Source organism: Ailuropoda melanoleuca, chromosome 12 (genome assembly GCF_002007445.2).
Source record: "Ailuropoda melanoleuca isolate Jingjing chromosome 12, ASM200744v2, whole genome shotgun sequence".
In the NCBI taxonomy this organism is placed as follows: domain Eukaryota; kingdom Metazoa; phylum Chordata; class Mammalia; order Carnivora; family Ursidae; genus Ailuropoda; species Ailuropoda melanoleuca.
The window spans coordinates 30,178,412-30,196,008 of NC_048229.1; the positions used below are offsets into that span (position 1 = coordinate 30,178,412).

A 17,597-nucleotide genomic window follows, 5' to 3' on the forward strand; every position below is an offset into this window, starting at 1 on the left:
ACGTTTCTCCCCACACACACCTCCTTCCACCCCTGCTAGACCGAATCCCATGCGGCCAGCTTATTCAGTGGGTGCCCCACTGGTACTCGTTGAACAAATGAATGTAAAGTCCGTGTGAGCAGATGGTTTCCCTCAGCTCTATATGCGGGTGCTTAGAACAGGGCCTAGCACATTGTAGGTGCTCAGAAATTATTTGTTCAATTCATGAAGGTAAGTCCTGAAAACAGGGACCGCCTGTTTTTCTCCACTCTAGCCCTACCTCCTGGAACAGCACCAGGCACATAGTGGGTGCTCAATAAATACGCGTTGACTGAATGAATGTAAGACCCAGGGGGACAAGGCAGAGACTTCTGTTTTTCTAGACTCTCACCCTAGCTTCTAGAACCGTGCCTGGCGCATAGTAGGTGCTCGGCAAACACGAGCCTTGGCACAGCGTTCCCTGCCTCCCTGACCCCGCCCTTCCCTGGGGGTGGGGCCGGCCAGCTTCCTCTGTGACGTCACAAAGACCCTGCCATGCCTCTGGCCTCGGCCCTCCTGCTGCTGTTGGGCCTGAGCGCCCACGGAGGCGGGGGCTGCCTTCAGTGTGACCTGTCCGTGCGGAAGGCCCTGGGCCAGCTGTGCTTGGCGCTTCCATCCGGAGCTGCTGCAGGCCCGTGCCCAGGCCGTGCTGCTGGGCATGGAGAGGCCTTTCTTCCGGGACTACGCTGTGAACGCGTTTGCTGGGAAAGTAGGTGCGTGCTCGAGAGGGGGGGTAGGGTTCCAGGCACTGGGTGGGGGGACCTGGGAGGTAGCCCGAGGCTGGGGTGGGAGACGACGCTTTGGGGACTGCGTTCCCAAGAGGGGAGGGTGGGAGCATTCCTGGAGGAAGATGGGGTGTCCCCTGGCTCTCTGAGGGACCCACTGGAATTTCCTCCCCTCTTGTCCCCAGGGAGAGATCACCTAGAACCTGTGGCGTCTTTTATCAAGAACCAAACAAGCCACTTAATGGTTAATTCTTTAAGAGGTAGGAGCTAAGAGGGAAAGCCTTTTCCCAGCCCCCTTCTCCGTCCTCCCTTTTCCTTGTGTCCACCCTGCCTTCCCTCGATATGCAAAACAAAACAGAACAAAACAAAACAAAACACGTGGGTATAGCCTTTAGTGTGTGTCTGGCAGGGTTCTAAGTGTTTTACTATAAAAAGTCTAGGGACAGTTCATCACTGTGGGCACTACTGTGATCTGCCCTTTACAGAGCGGGAGACTGAGGCTCAGAGGGGTTAGGTGACTTGTCCAAAGTACACAGCTCAGACATTATATTCCTAACCACCGCCCCTTGTGTCTCTTCTGGTTTTGTATTCAGCGGCCCCAGGGAGGTTAGAGTCATTTGAAGACCTTATGACGTTACCCAGCAGAGGACAGTAGAGGGCCCTGTGGATGTTTAATTTCTTTGTGCCTCCGTTTCTTCATCTGTAAAATGGGAAAAATAGCACTCACCTCATGGTCACTGAGACGTGTAAATGAGTTTGTGCATGTGCATTTAGAACAAAGCCAGGCAAATAGTAAGTGCTCAGTAAGTGTTAGCTATTAAGATTATGCTGCATCTGGCCTCTGTGCCTAGAGCAGAGGTTGGCAAAATACAGCTGGGGGCCAAATCCTTTTGCCAGCCCCCTGTTTTTGTAAATAAAGTTTTATTAGAACAATAATAATTTCCATATTGTCTACCGTCACTTTTGCTCTCCAAGGCAGACCATCTAGCCCTCAAAGCTGAAAATACTTACTGTCTGCACCTTAACAGACAAGGTTTAGAGCAGCAGGTCTCAACTCAGGCTGCACCTTTGAATCCCCTGGGGAGCTCTTAAAACATTCCAGAAGCCCAGGCAGCAGCCAAGTAAATCAGAATATCAGGCGTTGGGCCTGAACATCAATCAGAATTTTAAAGCTCTAATGGAAAGCAGTAATTAAAGCTCTCACCTTTTAAAAAGGTGATTTTTGTATTTGGAAAAAAAAATTCAAATGGTTATAAAAGTGGCAAGAATAGTACAGTGAACACCTATATACCATTTGTCCACATGTTAACATTGCCTCGTTTGTTCTGTGTGTGTGTGTGTGTGTGTGTGTGTGTGTACCCTTTAAGAGTTAGTGACACTTCTGGGGCGCCTGGGTGGCTCAGTCGTTAAGCGTCTGCCTTCGGCTCAGGGCGTGATCCCAGCGTTCTGGGATCGAGCCCCATGTCAGGCTCTTCTGCTGGGAGCCTGCTTCTTCCTCTCCCACTCCCCCTGCTTGTGTTCCCTCTCTCGCTGGCTGTCTCTCTGTCAAATAAATAAATAAAATCTTTAAAGGAAAAAAAAATAAGAGTTAGTGACACTTCAACCCTAATCTCTTCAATGGGCGATCTCCCAAGAGCAAGGAAGGGTATTTTCTTGCACAATGAGTGGAACTAGGAAATTTAATACAAACTCCACACTATCTGATATCTAGTCCTCCAATTTCTCAATGGTCACAGTCGTGGCTTTCAGCACTACTTTCCTTCCAATCCTTGATCTGCTCTGCGATCATGCATTGCATTCATTTGTCTTTTACGCCACTGACGTTTTTGAAGAGCCCAAGCTAATCACTTTACCGACTATTATTATATCATTTGGGGGTTGGTCATGTTGGTGCAGAGAACCCAAGTGGCTGACTTAGCTACTTGGTCTCCGGCCCCTCTGGAGGTCAACCTGCTACCACGTGGCCCAAGCCCTCCACCATGAATCACTGTAGCATAGACTAGCTGGTGTGGCCCAAGGCCCCGTAAAGAAAGACACTTCTTTTTTTTTTTTTTTGGTAAACTCCATGCCCAATGTGGGGCTTGAACTCACCACCCTGAGAGTGAGTCACATGCTCTACCATCCGAGCCAGCCTGGAGCCCCCAGAAAGACACTTTTCACGGGCAGGATACTCCAAGGACTTAGGAGCCAAACGTTTTTTCGGAATGTGCAGTGTTTGGACAACCCAAACCTGCTGAGTTAACCCTTTCCTGCACAATATAAATGAGGACACATACTATGGAGAAAATAACGCAGGGACTGGGGGGTAAGGGGTGCTAGGAATAGGGTGGGGGCTGCAGTATAAAGACAGGCAGCCAAAGGGATGTCACTGACAAGTCAGCATGTGAGCAGACCTGAAGGGCAGGGGGAAGCCCCCGGAGGCAGCTGGGGTAGAAGGCTGCAGGCAGAAAGAACAGCTAGTGCAAATTCCTGAGATGGGCCTGTGTTTGGCATATTCACAGAATCTCAAGGAAGCCAGGGAGGCTGGAGTGGAGATAGGGAGAGATGTGGACAATGAGGTCCTAGAGGTAAGGGGGCGGGGATGGGTAGATGGGGCAGAGCCTTCCAGGCCACGGTGAGGACTTTTGGCTTCTATTCTGGGTCATGTGGGAGGGCTCTGAACAGATGAAGGGGGATACGGGTGAGCTTACTGTGTGTGGTTCTAAGAGCATCCCCCTGGCTGTGGAGGAGAGATTTGGGCAGGACATGGGGAAGCCTGGCGGACCAGCAAGAAGCTGCCACAGTGGCCCAGGCAGAAGATAATCATGGCTGGAACCAGGGTGGTAGCAGGGGAGGGGGTGAGAAGTGATTGTATTCCTGGATCTATCTGGAATATTTTCTTTTAAAGATTTTATTTATTTGAGAGAGAGCAGGAGAGGTGGGGAGGGGCAGAGGCAGAGGGAGAAGCAGGCTCCCCGCTGAGCAGGGAGCCTGATGTAGGGCTGGATCCCAGGGCCCTGAGATCATGATCCGAATCGAAGGCAGATGCTTAACTGACTGAGCCAGCCAGGCGCCCTATCTTGGATATTGAACAGAGAGGTTTCGTTCACATAACATGCATGTTGACAGACTGCATGCAGGATGTGAGAAAAAGGACTCAAAGCACCAAGGACTGTGCTGAACAATTAGAATCAGGAACCTCCCACTTCCTCCTAAGGTGGAGAAGACTTGGGCATTGGGAGTAGGCTTGGAGGAGTCTATCAAGGTTCAGAGTTGGGACTTACTGAGTATGAGAGGACCATCAGACATCCAAGTGGAGTTCCTAAGTGGGTATTTGACTATATCCATCTGGATTTCAGTGAGCGGTCTAGGCTAGAGACATCAACGTGGGAGGAACGGGTTTGCACAGAACAGCGCTGTCCATGGAAATATGATGTGAGGCACAAGTAGGAGTCACATGTCACTTTAAATTCTCTAGGAGCCACGTGTTTAAAAAGATACACAGAAGCAGGTGAAATTAATTTTCATACATTTTATTTAGCCCGATACCCTAAATGACCATTTCGACATGCAAGCAACATAAAAATTATTGAGGTTTTTTTAACAGTTATTTTACTCATACCATGTCTTCAAACTGCAGCATACATTTTAAACTTACAGTAGACCTGGATTCAGACTAGCCCATTTTGAGTACTCAACAGCCATGTGGGCTGCGGGCTGCCATATTGGACAGTGCAGATCTAGGTAATACACAAAGCCATGAAGCTGGATGAAGGAGTGAGCGTAGACAGAGAGGAGAGGAGAGCAGGTCAGAGGAAAGGAAAGGAGAGGTGACCAAGTGCATTCTACTACTTCCCAGATCAGAAAGCTGAGGCCAGTGGAAGGTGGTTTGTCCTGGGGCCCCACAGGGGATCAGATGCTATATGCAAGACCTCCCAGGCCACAAATTTGCTCAGTAGACCTGAGTGATACCCGATTTTGGTGAATGAAAAGGGGTTTCCTCATCTCTTTGAAGCAGCAGATGGGATGGGCTTGCTGGGCGCCTCCCACCCCACAAGGATCTCTCTCTCTCTCTCTCTCTTTCCTCAGATGGGCCTCTGCTGGATGAGCTGGTGGCTCTCAGGGAGAGAGTGATCAAGGAACTCAAGAAAGTTTTAAAATCGTATGAACTGAAAGGTGCAGCATCTCTCCCCACCAAGCCCCCACCTCCCCTTGCCCGTTAATCACTCCATCCCCTTCTCGCACTTTCTCTCCCAGACTGCTTGCTCACCTCCCCTGTGACTCAGCCTTCTCTGCCTCTCCCCGATATTCCCTGCTCTTGTTTCCAGGCTCACTTCTCCCTCCCCTGGTCCCTTCCCATTAAATTCTCAAATTGCTGTCCCGATTTAACTCACTTTGGCTCTCTTCTCTTGCAGCCTGCCACCACAAAATTTGCCGTGAGTCCTGGATTTATTTTCTGTCCCTCCCTTCTCTACTCTTCCACACCTCTTTACCCTATCTCCCCCAAATCAAGCCTCACTATCGCCTACTCCATCTGGTGGTTCCCCTCCCCAGAGCTGTAGTATCTAGGGATATCTGATTTTGAGGGCTCATGGAAGTGGTTGCAACCTGCAAAAAAGTACTTTGGGGGGGATGTTAGTCAGGATGGGAGAGGCCAGGTCATAGTAACAAATAAACCCTTCTCAGTGGTTTAACAAAGGAAAGATTTATTTCTTGCTTACCCAAATTTCATTGAGAGTTGAACTTTTCTTCCAAGTGGCACCCCGGGAATATAGGCTACACTTGTGTTGTGGCTTCTACGCTAACCTCAGAAGGGAGAGAGAATAGGGAAAATTCCTAATGGGAGCTTGTTTGTCCTGACCCAGGAACTGGCCGCATCCCTCTGCCCACTTTCCATTGGCCAGAACTCTGGTCATATGGTTGCAACCTACTGCAAAGGAGCCTGGGAAATGTAGTCCTTTTTTGTGTGGCAGGAAGCAGAGAAGACAGATGAGTGAGCCTCTAGCCACTGTATGTCATAGGGGGCTGCAAAACAGAAATATAGAAATGCAAGCATTCTGTTTGTGGACATTTAATCTACAAATCTACAAATGTCTACAAATTAAATGATTTGTAGACATTCAATCTACAAATCTAACATTTGTTTAATAAAATGTCTGCAAGCAAGTGTTGGTCAACTGGACAGCTGCAACTCAATTCAACTCTTCAATGATTATATAAAATTTTTAGTTTTATTTTTAAGATTTTCTTTTTAAGTTATCGCTACACCCAGCCCGGGTCTCAAACTTATGACCCCGAGATCAAGAGTCACACGCTCCACCGACTGAGCCAGCCAGGCGCCCCTAAAAATTATTTTTAATGGGAATCAGTGCATTTTGCTCAGCTTGCTCTGCCGCACATGGGAACTCCAAATTCGGGAGGGCAAAGGGACTCCCCTCTCTTTCCCCTCTGCCTTCCTGTCCCTTGCCAGCCGTCTGATATCTGTCCTCATCGCACTTCTCCCTTCCCTCCTTTCCAGGCTTGCTAAAAGAAGTCTTAGACTGTTTACATTGCCAGAAGATCAGTCCCAAGTGTATCAAAAGAAAGCACTGTTTTGGTAAGCTCCTGGGGGTGAGGGAAGACAGGGACGCATGAGAGATGAAGACAGCCATGACCCAGCAGATAGGGGTTTTGAGCTCTCCCACATAAAACCTTGAATCTTGCACTTACCACTTGCTTAAAGTGTGCCCCAGATGTTGCTACCCCATTCTGAAATTCGTTTCCCTCTACTGTTAATGGGAAGACTCCTCTGTAACTTTAAAATGCCTCTAATACCAGAATGGCAGGTGCTAGAAAAACATTTTCTTTTTCACCAGTGCCATACTTGGGGAGTCCAGGAGGATCTGCTGAATTCATTCACTCACTCACTCATTCATTCAAGATTTTTTTTTAAGATTTTAAAATTTTTAAATGATCTCTACACCCAACATGGGGCTCAGATATACAACCCCAAGACCAAGAGTCACACGCTCCACTGACCACGCCAGCCAGGAACCCCCAGAGATTTTTAAAATGTACATACTTATGGCAGTGAGAATAGTGCCGTGAACCCCCATATATCCATCAAAATTGAATAGTCATGCTGTTCCTTCTCACACTGTTCCTCTCACTCCTTTATTTCAGTGAAGTCTTCAAGTTCACCTCCTCAAAGATGACTCTCTGATCACACTCTCTAAAGTAGCATTTTCTATCAAATTATGTTGACAATGCACATTCCTCCACATTTGCTTTACTTATTTATTGCCATGGTTGTTGTTGTTTTGTTTTTTTTTAAGTAATCTCTATACCAAAACTCACAACCACAAGATCAAGAGTCACATGCTCTGGCAGCTGAGCCAGCCAGGCACCCCATGGCCATGGTATTTTAAAAGAAATCAACCATTGTGAGATTTCACCCATAAATAGTGTGTGTGTGTCTCTAAAAATAAGGACATTTCCTATGTAACCACAGCGGCATTCTCACACCCAAAAAAACCTAGCAACAATGCTTCAATATCAAGTAATGCTAAGTCCTTTTGCAACTTCCCTAATGGTCCCCGGAATATCTTTCACAGCTGATTCATTCAAACCAGGACCCAGTGAAAAAGTCTTCTCATATAATTTCAACTGTAGGGTTTTTTTCCACTTTTTTTACTCTAGAAGAGTTTCTCATATCACTTCCTCCGCACCCCCCCCCACGACATTGACTAGTTGCAAAGAAGGGATTTGTCCATTTGCTCAGTTAGAATAGTGGTCAACTACAACAGATATTTGGAGTACCCCATTATGCCCCCAAAGTGAGGATCAGCAGAACGGAAGACAAATGGCTCACACTGCCCACATTTTAATGGGGTGAAGGGTTAGCTCGGGCTTCTCAACCTTGGCAGTACTGACAGTTGGGGCTGGATAGTCTTTGTTATAAGGGCTGTCCTGTGTATTGTAGGGTGGTTCAACAGCACCCCTAGCCTCTACCCCACTAAATGCCAGTAGTACTCCCCTCACCAAAGGCATGACAATCATTTCTAGTCTCTAGACCTTTCCAAATGTCCCCTGGGGGTCAAAATTGTCCCCAGCTGAGAACCACCATCAGACAATTACAGGAACGGATAAATGGATTGATTCCAGATAGCAAGTGTGCCTTCATGAAAACAAAAGAGAAGCGTTGATAGAAAGTGCCTTGGGGAAAGGGAGGGGTGGGACCTCTCTAAAGAAGTGGTGTTTGAGATCCAGAGGAAGTGAGGGAGTAGGGAACAGTAAGCACAAGGGTCCAACATGGTTGAGCAACAAGAGGGAGGCTAGTGTGGCCAGAGCCAAATGAATGAAGAAGGGCATAGTAGCTAGCTAGTCACATGGTGACCAGATTTTGCAGGGCCTGGTGGGCCGTGCTGAGGATTTAGACTTTTATTCTGAATTAGAGGCGAGTTTAGGGAAGGCTCTGCGGGAAGAGGCACTGGAGAGGGCTTAAGTGTTGACGGGCGCCATCTGGTGGCCATTTGGGGAACTGTAGGGCGAGGAGAACCCCGGGAGAAGAGCTTTGATAGGGGGCTAGACCAGGTCGGTAGCCCAGGAGTGGGTCAGACTCCGGACACATTCTGAAGGTGGAACCAAGAGGCTCTGCTGACAGAGTGATAGAGGCAGGGGGAGGGGACCATTGGAAGATGCCGAATGGGACTCCCAAGGATCTTCAGGGTCCCCAGCTAAGATGCAGGTTGACTTTCACCTTGTCCTGAGATTGTCAGAATTTTGCATCTCATGTTCATGGGCAGTCGAATGACCCACATCCTCCTCCCACCACCTAGCCAATGAGTCGTATGTAGCATGGGGCTCTTCGGCGTCACTAGGATGTGCTTGTGTAGACTGTCGGTGCCCCGAGGGCAGAATGTGTGCCAGTGGGGTTCATGGAGGTATCCAGAGCACCTAACACAGTGCCCAGGACACAGAATTTGAGGAATGGCTGAATGCATTCAGACCCCAGGGGAGGGCAGGGGACAGGTAGGGAGGAGGGGGAGAGAGGCTGAGGTTGCTGGGTGAGAAGGTGGGTGTGGGTGCCAGGCCAAGCAAGGGTGGTGACTTGGAAGTCAGGGTTGTCTCCCCCACCCCCAACAGTTGACAGGCAGCCCCGCATGACCCTGCAGTACCAGAAGGAGGAGGAGAACCTGCAGAAAGGTGGTGCTGTCATTTCCATTTTTCTGGCTGTTTTTGCCTTCGGGGTCATCGTGGCCTCGTGAGTCATCCCTGCCCTTTCCTGAGGCTTCCAAATGCCCCACTGGGCCCCACAAAAATGTCCCTGCCCTGTATCGGTCACTGTGTCATTTGGGAATCTCCTCCTCTCTCACTTTGTCTCTGCCTCTCCTTCTTTCTCTCCATCTCTTCTCTTCCCCGCCCCCATCTCTCTCTCTGTCCATCTCTCTTTCTCTCTCACCTCCTCTTCCTCTCACCCCTGGACCACCCTGAGTCCTTCCTGGGTCCTCAGCAATTCTGCCTCTCTGGGTCTCTTCCTCCATAAAAAAAAAAAAAAAAATTAAATATTGTGTTTCATGCATGTGCTGGTATGAACATAGATGTCATCCAAGCTGAATTCATTATTATATATTCTTCTCCACCATCATTGTTGTATTAATTCATTCTCTTCTGCATTTCAAAGTGGTTAAAATGAAAACATTTCCGTGGGCCCCAAGCACTGAGCCCATGATGCAAGGGGAGAAGTGGACCTCCCCCTCTTCTCTGCCCTTCTGAGTGACTCTCCCACTCTACCTGCCTGTCGCACCCTCCAGCCCTTCTCCTCTTCCCTCTGGCCCCTTTTCTGTCAGTTTCTGCTCCTCCACCTGCCCTTCACCCTCCTTTCCCAGGGCTTGGCAGTGAGTTAAATCAGCACTCATCACAATGAATGTCTGCTCTCACTGTGAGCTTGTTTGGCCCATGTCCCCTTCTCTCTCCCTCTCTCTGCCTCTCCCACTGGACTTTCTCCTCCCCTCCCCTGTCCCAGTCCCAATCCTGCTGTCCCCTCTCTCCACCCCCCAGGTTGAATCCCTCCCACCTCCCCTCTCTTTCTCCAGCACCTTCCCCATTGCTCTCTCCCCTCCCCCATGTTTGAACCTCTCCCTCTTTCTTTGCTAGGTCTTCATTTCTGTCTTGAATCCTGTTTCTCTCGCCCTAAGCCTCTTGCCCAATGTCAGTCTGGCCCCTCCTTCTCTCTGTCATCCTTGGCATTCCTTGGCTCATGGCTTCCCTCCAATCTCTGCCCACGTACCCCCCATCTTCCGAAGGCTTTTTCCTCTGCATCTATGTCTCTGATCACCCTCTCCCTTCTCCTGTGAGGACACCAGTCTTTGAATGTAGGGTCCATCCTAAATCCCGAATGATCTCATCTTACCTTAATTTAATTGCATCCGCAAAGACCCTATTTCCAAACAAGGTCACATTTGCAGGTCCCGGGGATTAGGATTTGGATATATCTCGGTGCCCGGCGATGGGCGGGGGTGATTGGGAGGACACAATTCAGTTCAGCACGCCTGAATCTCTCTTTCCTCATTTCCTTCTCCTTCTGTCTTTCCCTTCTCTGCGAGTCTCTCACCCTACGTCTATGTCTTTCAGAGTCTCCTCCGGTCTTTCCCACTCTTTCTGTTTTCACATTTTATCCTCACTCCCAGTCTCACATTTTCTCTCCTCCTCATTCATGTACCAACACTGATTGGCTGAGAACCCTGGAAATCTGCCCAGATACCCTTGATGTTACAGGCTGAACCAAATAAGGCTGATGATTGGAGGGAAGTTTGGCTGGGGGCTGGGAGGGGGCATGGTTGGCCTGGAGGGGCCACCCTGAAGTTCTCTTTGTAACCTCCAGGCTTTTTCTCTCTGACCAGGGCTATTATGTACAGGCAAAACCGAAAACTCCTGCTGCAGTAAGGCGGTGGTTTGGGGGTCTGTAAGGGGAAAGGAAAAGAAGTTTAATAAAGCCTATGACAAATTCCTCAATGTCTCTGTCAGTTTCTGGAGGACCCTCGTCCCAGTCGGTGTCCAGCTCTGGACTCCCAACTGGGTGCTGCTCAAGGGTTGGGACCAGGTCTCACTCATCCGTAGGTACCAATTACCCTACATCAAAGTCGAAGTGATTTGGCTCTTCAAGAGGAACAGATGACCTACAATGAGAGCTTGAAAGGGCAACCATTCCTACTTTGGGGAGGAATGCATCCTAAAGGAGAGGACACCATAGTGGGACCCTCAGGATGGTCTGGCAGAGGGCCAGCAGTAGTCAATGCAGAGAATACAGGTTCCCCTCCCTATCTGAACTAGATTTTCACCCTCTATGTTCCTCAATAGATTCAGATACATTTTCCTGTAAGTCTTTTGCTGTCTGAACACTTACTTGCTAACCCAAAGTTGGAAGCAAATTAATTTGGATAACATAGTATCCTCTTGTTTCTGAACTTGCTAGCAGAATTCTTGTTATCTCATTTAGGATCTGGTTAATGAAGATCCCAAGTGGGAGGGATGGGCGTTGATAAGAAAGACCAGATTTAGCTGAAGATTCCGTGCCCAGCACAAGGCTTGGTCCAGAGCAGGCTCTCAGTAAATACTTGTTGAATGAATGAGGATGGTGGTGCTGGGGGGAAGGGAAGGAAGCCTGCAAAAACGGTACTGACCCATACACTGAGGACCTTTAAATGCCAGGGAAAGGAGCTTGGTGGTTTCCCCCAAGGTCTGGGGTTGAAAACCCCAAATATTGATGGGTCCAGGAAGATAAAGTGAACTGCAGGTTGCATCCATGGGGGATAGAAAGTACTCAGCTCCGTTCTATTGCGGTCACGGTGAAATAACAGCCCAGTGTTTTCAGATCTTCAGAGTTTTCAAGGGAACCCAGAAATTCAGATTTTTAAAATATGAAATATCTCCAGAGGTAGTGTGGGCAACTAATTTTTTGAATACTTTGGACGAAACCAAGACACGGTTTGCTATCATTGTGAAGTGACAGAGAAACGTCTGCTTATATTTTTTATGCTAGAGATTATTGACAAATGAAGTTTTAAGTGTAGCTAGAGCCCCCTGGACACTCTAATTGACTACATTTCCCAGAATCCTCTCCCCCTACAACTGCGTTCGTTGCCATAGATACTACTGAGCCACTGTAGTTAAAGGTACGGGGATAAGCACTCGAAGAGCCCGACTCCAGCCATCCGTTGCCAAGATACCAGATTTGGCACATGCGCAGTAAGGAGCGCTTAGACTAGGGCGGCTTGGGAGAGTTGGAGCAGAGGTTCCAACCCAGAGGACTCTGGAAATGGTCGCTTCCAGGCTCCCCTACCCTCCCCCCCGCCCCCGCTCCCACGCAGGCGCCTTCTGCGGAGGCAACGGATGCTGTCGTCTTGGTGACGTCACTCCGGGCACGCATGACGTCACCCTCACCATGCGTGGAGCTGGGAGGCAAGGCTACCGCAGACGAGTCAAAATGCCCGACTTCACGATCACTTCTTAAGCTGGTGTCCTGACTCAAACCCACTCCGGGAAGGCCTGGGGGTCGTAAGTTGGTGGCCGTAAAATGCCTTTTGTTTAGGTAAGAGTGTTGTTTTGGTTTCTTAAACGTCTTCACGCTACAAGCTCAGCTACTCCCTTAACTTTCTGTTAATTTCCTGGGAGCAGTGCACAATAAACGGATAATTAAATTGTGCATAAATTATAGTGTGATGAGTGCTCCCGGAGAGGGCAGTCTGGGGCAGGAGAGACAGTTACCAAATAATTACAATACAGTTGTTATAATATCAGCTCTAGGTTCCGGTGGAACCCCGGGAGGGAGTTGAGTCGCCAACTCTAGCTGGGCTGGGTAGGTATAGGGGAAGCTTCCCTATAGGAATTGCTGTAAGAGCTGGTTGCAAGAAATGTAGTTTTCCAAGAGCAATAGAGAAAAAGAACGTTCCAGACAGAGGGAACAGCACGTACAAAGGTCAAGAGGTGGGAAGTATTAATAACTTTTAAAAATAATATTTAATGTCAATAATAATGATAGCAAACAGAAGGTGGTGTTTTCTGTAACATACTGTTGTAATGGCTTTAGTTATATCAATCTATTCAAATGTCATTTATTTATCAGGGTATTTATTATCTCCTCATGTACAATGAGGAAATGGGAGTATAGGGAGGTTAATGACTTTCAGTGAATAACTGGAATTAACCATCATGCTGTGTGGCCCTTGCTACAGGGTGCTACCTGCTAAGCACTGTGCCAATTGTCGTCTATGGAACGTCAAATCCTATTGGAGCAGGGCCCTACCCTTTTGACCTCATTTAACTTAATTACTTCCCCAAATGCCGTATCTCCAAATAAAGTCACTTTGGGGGTTAGGGCTTCAAAATATGAATTTTTGGGGAAACAAATATTCAATCCATAGCACTCTTCCACATTCCACACTTGCATGCCAGCCACAAAGAGCTACTTATATCTCTTTCTCCCCGTCTAGGCTTCTGTACGCTCTGTCCCCTCTGCCTGGAACAGCCCACTTCATTCTCTGCCTTCACTGGTCACATTTATGTCTCTTAGTCCATTGGTTCTTATCTTTCAAGGTACAGCCAAGGTGAGACCTCCTCCGAAAGTCCTCCCTAATTGCCCAGAGTGGGTTGGAAGCCCTCCTCTGTGTTCATACGATGCCCTGGACTTTCCCCATCAAGTACACATATCACACTAGGTCCTAACTGCCTGTAACCATGTCTTTATTATGTACCCTAATTCTAGCAGTAGTGATTGGCCCAAGGGGGTGGGCCCAAGACCCAAGAAGGACCAATCAGGACCCTTCCCTGGGATTACAATATAAACTCTGTTGCGACCATGCTACTCGCTTCAGCCAATGAGATGCAGATGAAAGTGACATATGTCACTGAGCTTCTTTAACTAGCATGGCTACCCAATGACGAAGGCATCACTCTCCCATTCTAGAGACAAGGACACCTAGAAGGAAGATCTAAGTAACCCAAACAAGACCCATAGTTAGTCAAGGACGGTAGCAGGACTAATGTCCTTATGAAAAGAGGAAGAGACACCAGAGTGCTCTCTCTACATGCTCCTGTACCAAGGACAAACCTATGAGGATATATCGAGAAGGTGGCCATCTACAAGCAAGGAAGAGGGTTCTCACCAGAAATCAACCATGCTGGCACTGGGATCTAGGACTCTCAGGCTCCAAAAGAAACAAGTTTCTATTGTTTAAGTCATTCAGTCTATGGTATTTTGTTATGGCCACCTGAGCTGATTAAGATAGAGTGTCATCAAGTTAAGCAAGGCAGGCTCCAGGCACACAGGGCTTCAGGTACCAGGCTAAGGCCTGGACAATTCGCTGACGGCAGTGCCAAGCCTGAGGAAGGACTGGATCTGCTCTCATGCAGAAAGACCATTCTGGGGGCGGGGGGAGTATCTGGGTAGTGCAGTCAGTTAAGCATCTGACTCCTTTTTTTTTTTTTAAGATTTTATTTATTTATTTATTTATTTATTTGCCGGAGAGAGAGAGGGAGAGATCATGAGAATACAAGCAGGGGGAGTGGCAGGCAGAGGGAGAAGCAGGCTCCCCACCAAGCAAGGAGCCCGATGCAGGACTCAATCCCAGAACCCTGGGATCATGACCTGAGCTGAAGGCAGATGCTTAATCGACTGAGCTACCCAAGCATCCCTACACGTCTGACTCTTGATTTTGGCTCAGGTGGTGATTTCATGGGTCATGAGATCAAATCCCACATTAGGCTCTGCACTCAGCACAGAGTCTGCTTAGGACTTTCTCCCCCTCTCCCTCTACCCTTTCCCCACGCTCATGTGTGCTCTCCCTCTCTCTCTAAAATCAATCAATCAATCTTTTTTTAAAAAAAGGAAAGAGAAAGAAAGAAAGAAAGAAAGAAAGAAAGAAAGAAAGAAAGAAAGAAAGAAAAGAAAGAAAAGAAAGAAAAGAAAAAGAAAGACCCTTCTGGAGTGTGTGGGGGACAGACTGAAGAGGAGATACTAGGGGCCAGGAGGTTTGAGATGAGATTGCAGTGAAGGCCTAGGGAGAGGACAAGGCTTGAGCCAGGGCCAAGTTTATAGGCATGGAGAGGGCAACAGAGCTGGGGAGCCTGCCAGTGAGAAGAGGGGCTTCCCTGGACCTGCTGCCACTGGTTGGATCTTTGAGCCTTGGGGCTGCCAAGGTCTCCCTGGGGCTGTTGGTTGCATCTTCACAGGGTGGTTGTATGAGTTAAATCTAAGTAAGCTAATAAAGCTCACCACATGTTGTCACTAAGTGACAGCTGATCTTATTTCATGTTGACAATGGTTCACCCAGCTTTTACTCATGTGTATACATATATTTTACATCTTCATAAACATGAAAGATACATCACTTTGCGATTTTTCTTCTTTCAACCTTCATTCACAAGTATTTCCCCATGTTATCCTGTGCTGATAATTATTATTTCAGGCTCGATAACGTTTCACAGGCAGGGTATACCATCATTTATTTAATCAATCCCCTGAGTCCATATAGCTGAAAATAACTTTTTATTATTTGGTTTCTGATTGGAGATGACCCCCTCCAAGCGACAATTCAGGGACCTGGGCTCCTTTCATTTTCAACATAGGACTTCCAGGGTCATAGTTTTCATCTACATCACAGAAGGGAATAGACTGTGAAAGGTGACAAGGGAGAGGCTTCACTGGGCCAGGCCTGGGCTTGGCATGCATGTTCACTCTCTTTTTTATTGCCCAGAACTTAGTCACATGGCCACCCCAGATTGCAAGGGAGGCTGGGAAATGTAGTCTAGCTATGTGCACAGAAAGTAGGGGAAAGGCTTTGAAGAAGAGCTATCTGCCACACATTATCCCAATGAGGGATTACAGAGAAGAAAACCTAGGTACAGAGTGGATGAGAACTCCCCAGATCACAAAGAGATTACAATTTATGGGGCAAATATGGCACTAAAATCCAAATAACCCCTTTTGTCATTAGATTTTTCGTCACTCTTGTTTGAAAAGAGAAAACCTATGGGATTTGGGATTTTATTAATCTTGTACCCAGTAATTTTACATAATTATCTTATGGTTTATCTTAGTGTTTCATTTGATTCTCTGATTTCCAAGATAGCAATCATATTTAAAGAAGGATGAAAACCCAGACTTCTGTGTTCCAATGATACCTTTTCTTTCTCTTGTCTAACTGCACTGATAGTTCTTCCCAAAGTGGTCATGCTAGACAGTTTGTTTTGTGTGGACAGACAGTTTGTTGTGACTTTAATGGGGACTGTTTTGGTTTTTAGCGTTAAGCCTGATTGGGGGTTTTGATGATATGTGTATAATTAAAAACAAGGGAGAGGCAAGTAACTCCTTAATATTGTTATCATTACTGGGGTGCCTGGGTGGCTCAGTTGGTTGAGTATCTGCCTTCAGCTCAAGTCATGATCTCAAGGTACTGGGATAGGGCCTGGGTTGGGCTCCCTGCTCAGTGGGGGGGGGGCGGTTCTGCTTCTCCCTCTCCCTCTGCCCCCGCCCCTCCCCCCGCTAGTGCTCCCTCTCTCAAATAAATAAATAAAATCTTTTTTAAAAATTTGGTGATTTTAAGTCCTCCGGTATCCCAGCAGGCAGTGCAGCCTAGAGACGCTGACAGAGGACCAGAGGAGTAGTGGCAGCTGCTTTCCGAGGAGCCGGTGTTGCCAAGATTGCCAAAATGCTTTGGAGTTTTTAACTGACTTAAGAAAAGTCCAAAAGAGATTTGAGACTGTAAAAACTGACGCTGCAGCAAGGGGAATTCAGTGCCAATGCATCAACAAAAAAGACAGCCAGAGTTGGTGGAAGGAAATCTTCCTATTTTTGTGTTTCCCACGGAGCTAATATTTTATGCAGATGACCAGTCAACACATAAGCGAGTGTTGACTCTGTATAACCCCTATGAGTTTGCCTTAAAGTTCAAAGTTTTGTGTACTACTCCAAATAAGTATGTTGTCACTGATGCTGCAGGCGCAGTAAAACCTCAGTGTTGTGTAGATATTGTGATTCGTCATAGAGATGTTCAATCCTGTCACTATGGTGTAAAAGACAAGTTCCGCCTCCAAATTTCCGAGCAGAGCCAGGGGAAAACTTTAGGAAGGAAAGAGGTTGTGGCTATTCTTCACCCATCTGCAAAAGAACAACAAAAGGAAGAAGAGGAAAAAAGGATAAAGGAACACTTAACTGAAAGTTTATTTTTGAGCAGTCCTTTCAACCAGAGAACAGAGCTGTCTCCTCAGGACCTAGCTTACTAACCATCTTCCTGGGAGTGGTGTGCATTGCAGCTTTGATGCTTCCTTCGCTCGGGGCTGTGGAATCGCTGGTACCTCTCTTTCTCTACTTAAGTGTGAATCAAAAATTAGTGGCTGCTTATGTCTTAGGTCTTATCACAATGGCTATACTTGGAACATGAGCAAGAAATTCAGTTGACTTCTGAAGTAAATTTATTTTGCAAATATGAACAAAAAAGATTGTTGTCATTATTCAAGATGGGCCTATTCTTAAATATATTAAGTTTATGTAGAAACGGCTTATTACTGAGCGTTCTCAAAACCTTTTCATATCCATGGATGTGATGGTATTACTTTGATACATCGATTAGCAAATTTTATGATAGCCCAATATCAAACCATCCTTGCATTCCTGGACATACATCTTCCAGCTCCCTCTATAGGGGTCTGTTTCCTTTGCCACACGATCCTTTAAGAAGTGATAGGTGAAACTGAGGCAAATAGGAAGTGGATGCCCAGGGATAGTGAGTAATTAAGTGATAGAGGCTCAATTCATCGACCATCAATTTAGATGGGGCCAACTTCTATGTGTCCTGTGGACTTCAGCTACAGGGGAAACTTAGTTAGATGGGTTGAATG

General features: G+C 47.3%; 2 protein-coding genes across 2 annotated transcripts; both read left to right on the top strand.

Moving 5' to 3' along the window:
* Nucleotides 1-513: 513 nt before the first annotated feature.
* On the top strand, nucleotides 514-10,672 carry IZUMO2 (IZUMO family member 2). The gene is given in 8 exon segments (XM_019798146.1): nucleotides 514-617; nucleotides 619-731; nucleotides 929-1,003; nucleotides 4,812-4,898; nucleotides 5,138-5,158; nucleotides 6,241-6,318; nucleotides 8,847-8,964; nucleotides 10,604-10,672. Coding segments are annotated over 8 exon segments (639 nt in total). The 3' UTR covers nucleotides 10,647-10,672.
* A 1,456-nt stretch (nucleotides 10,673-12,128) lies between these two features.
* Nucleotides 12,129-17,301, top strand: LOC100468492 (motile sperm domain-containing protein 1-like). The gene is given in 3 exon segments (XM_034639178.1): nucleotides 12,129-12,291; nucleotides 16,323-16,920; nucleotides 16,923-17,301. Coding segments are annotated over 2 exon segments (639 nt in total). The 5' UTR covers nucleotides 12,129-12,291; nucleotides 16,323-16,499; the 3' UTR covers nucleotides 17,141-17,301.
* Nucleotides 17,302-17,597: the final 296 nt, after the last annotated feature.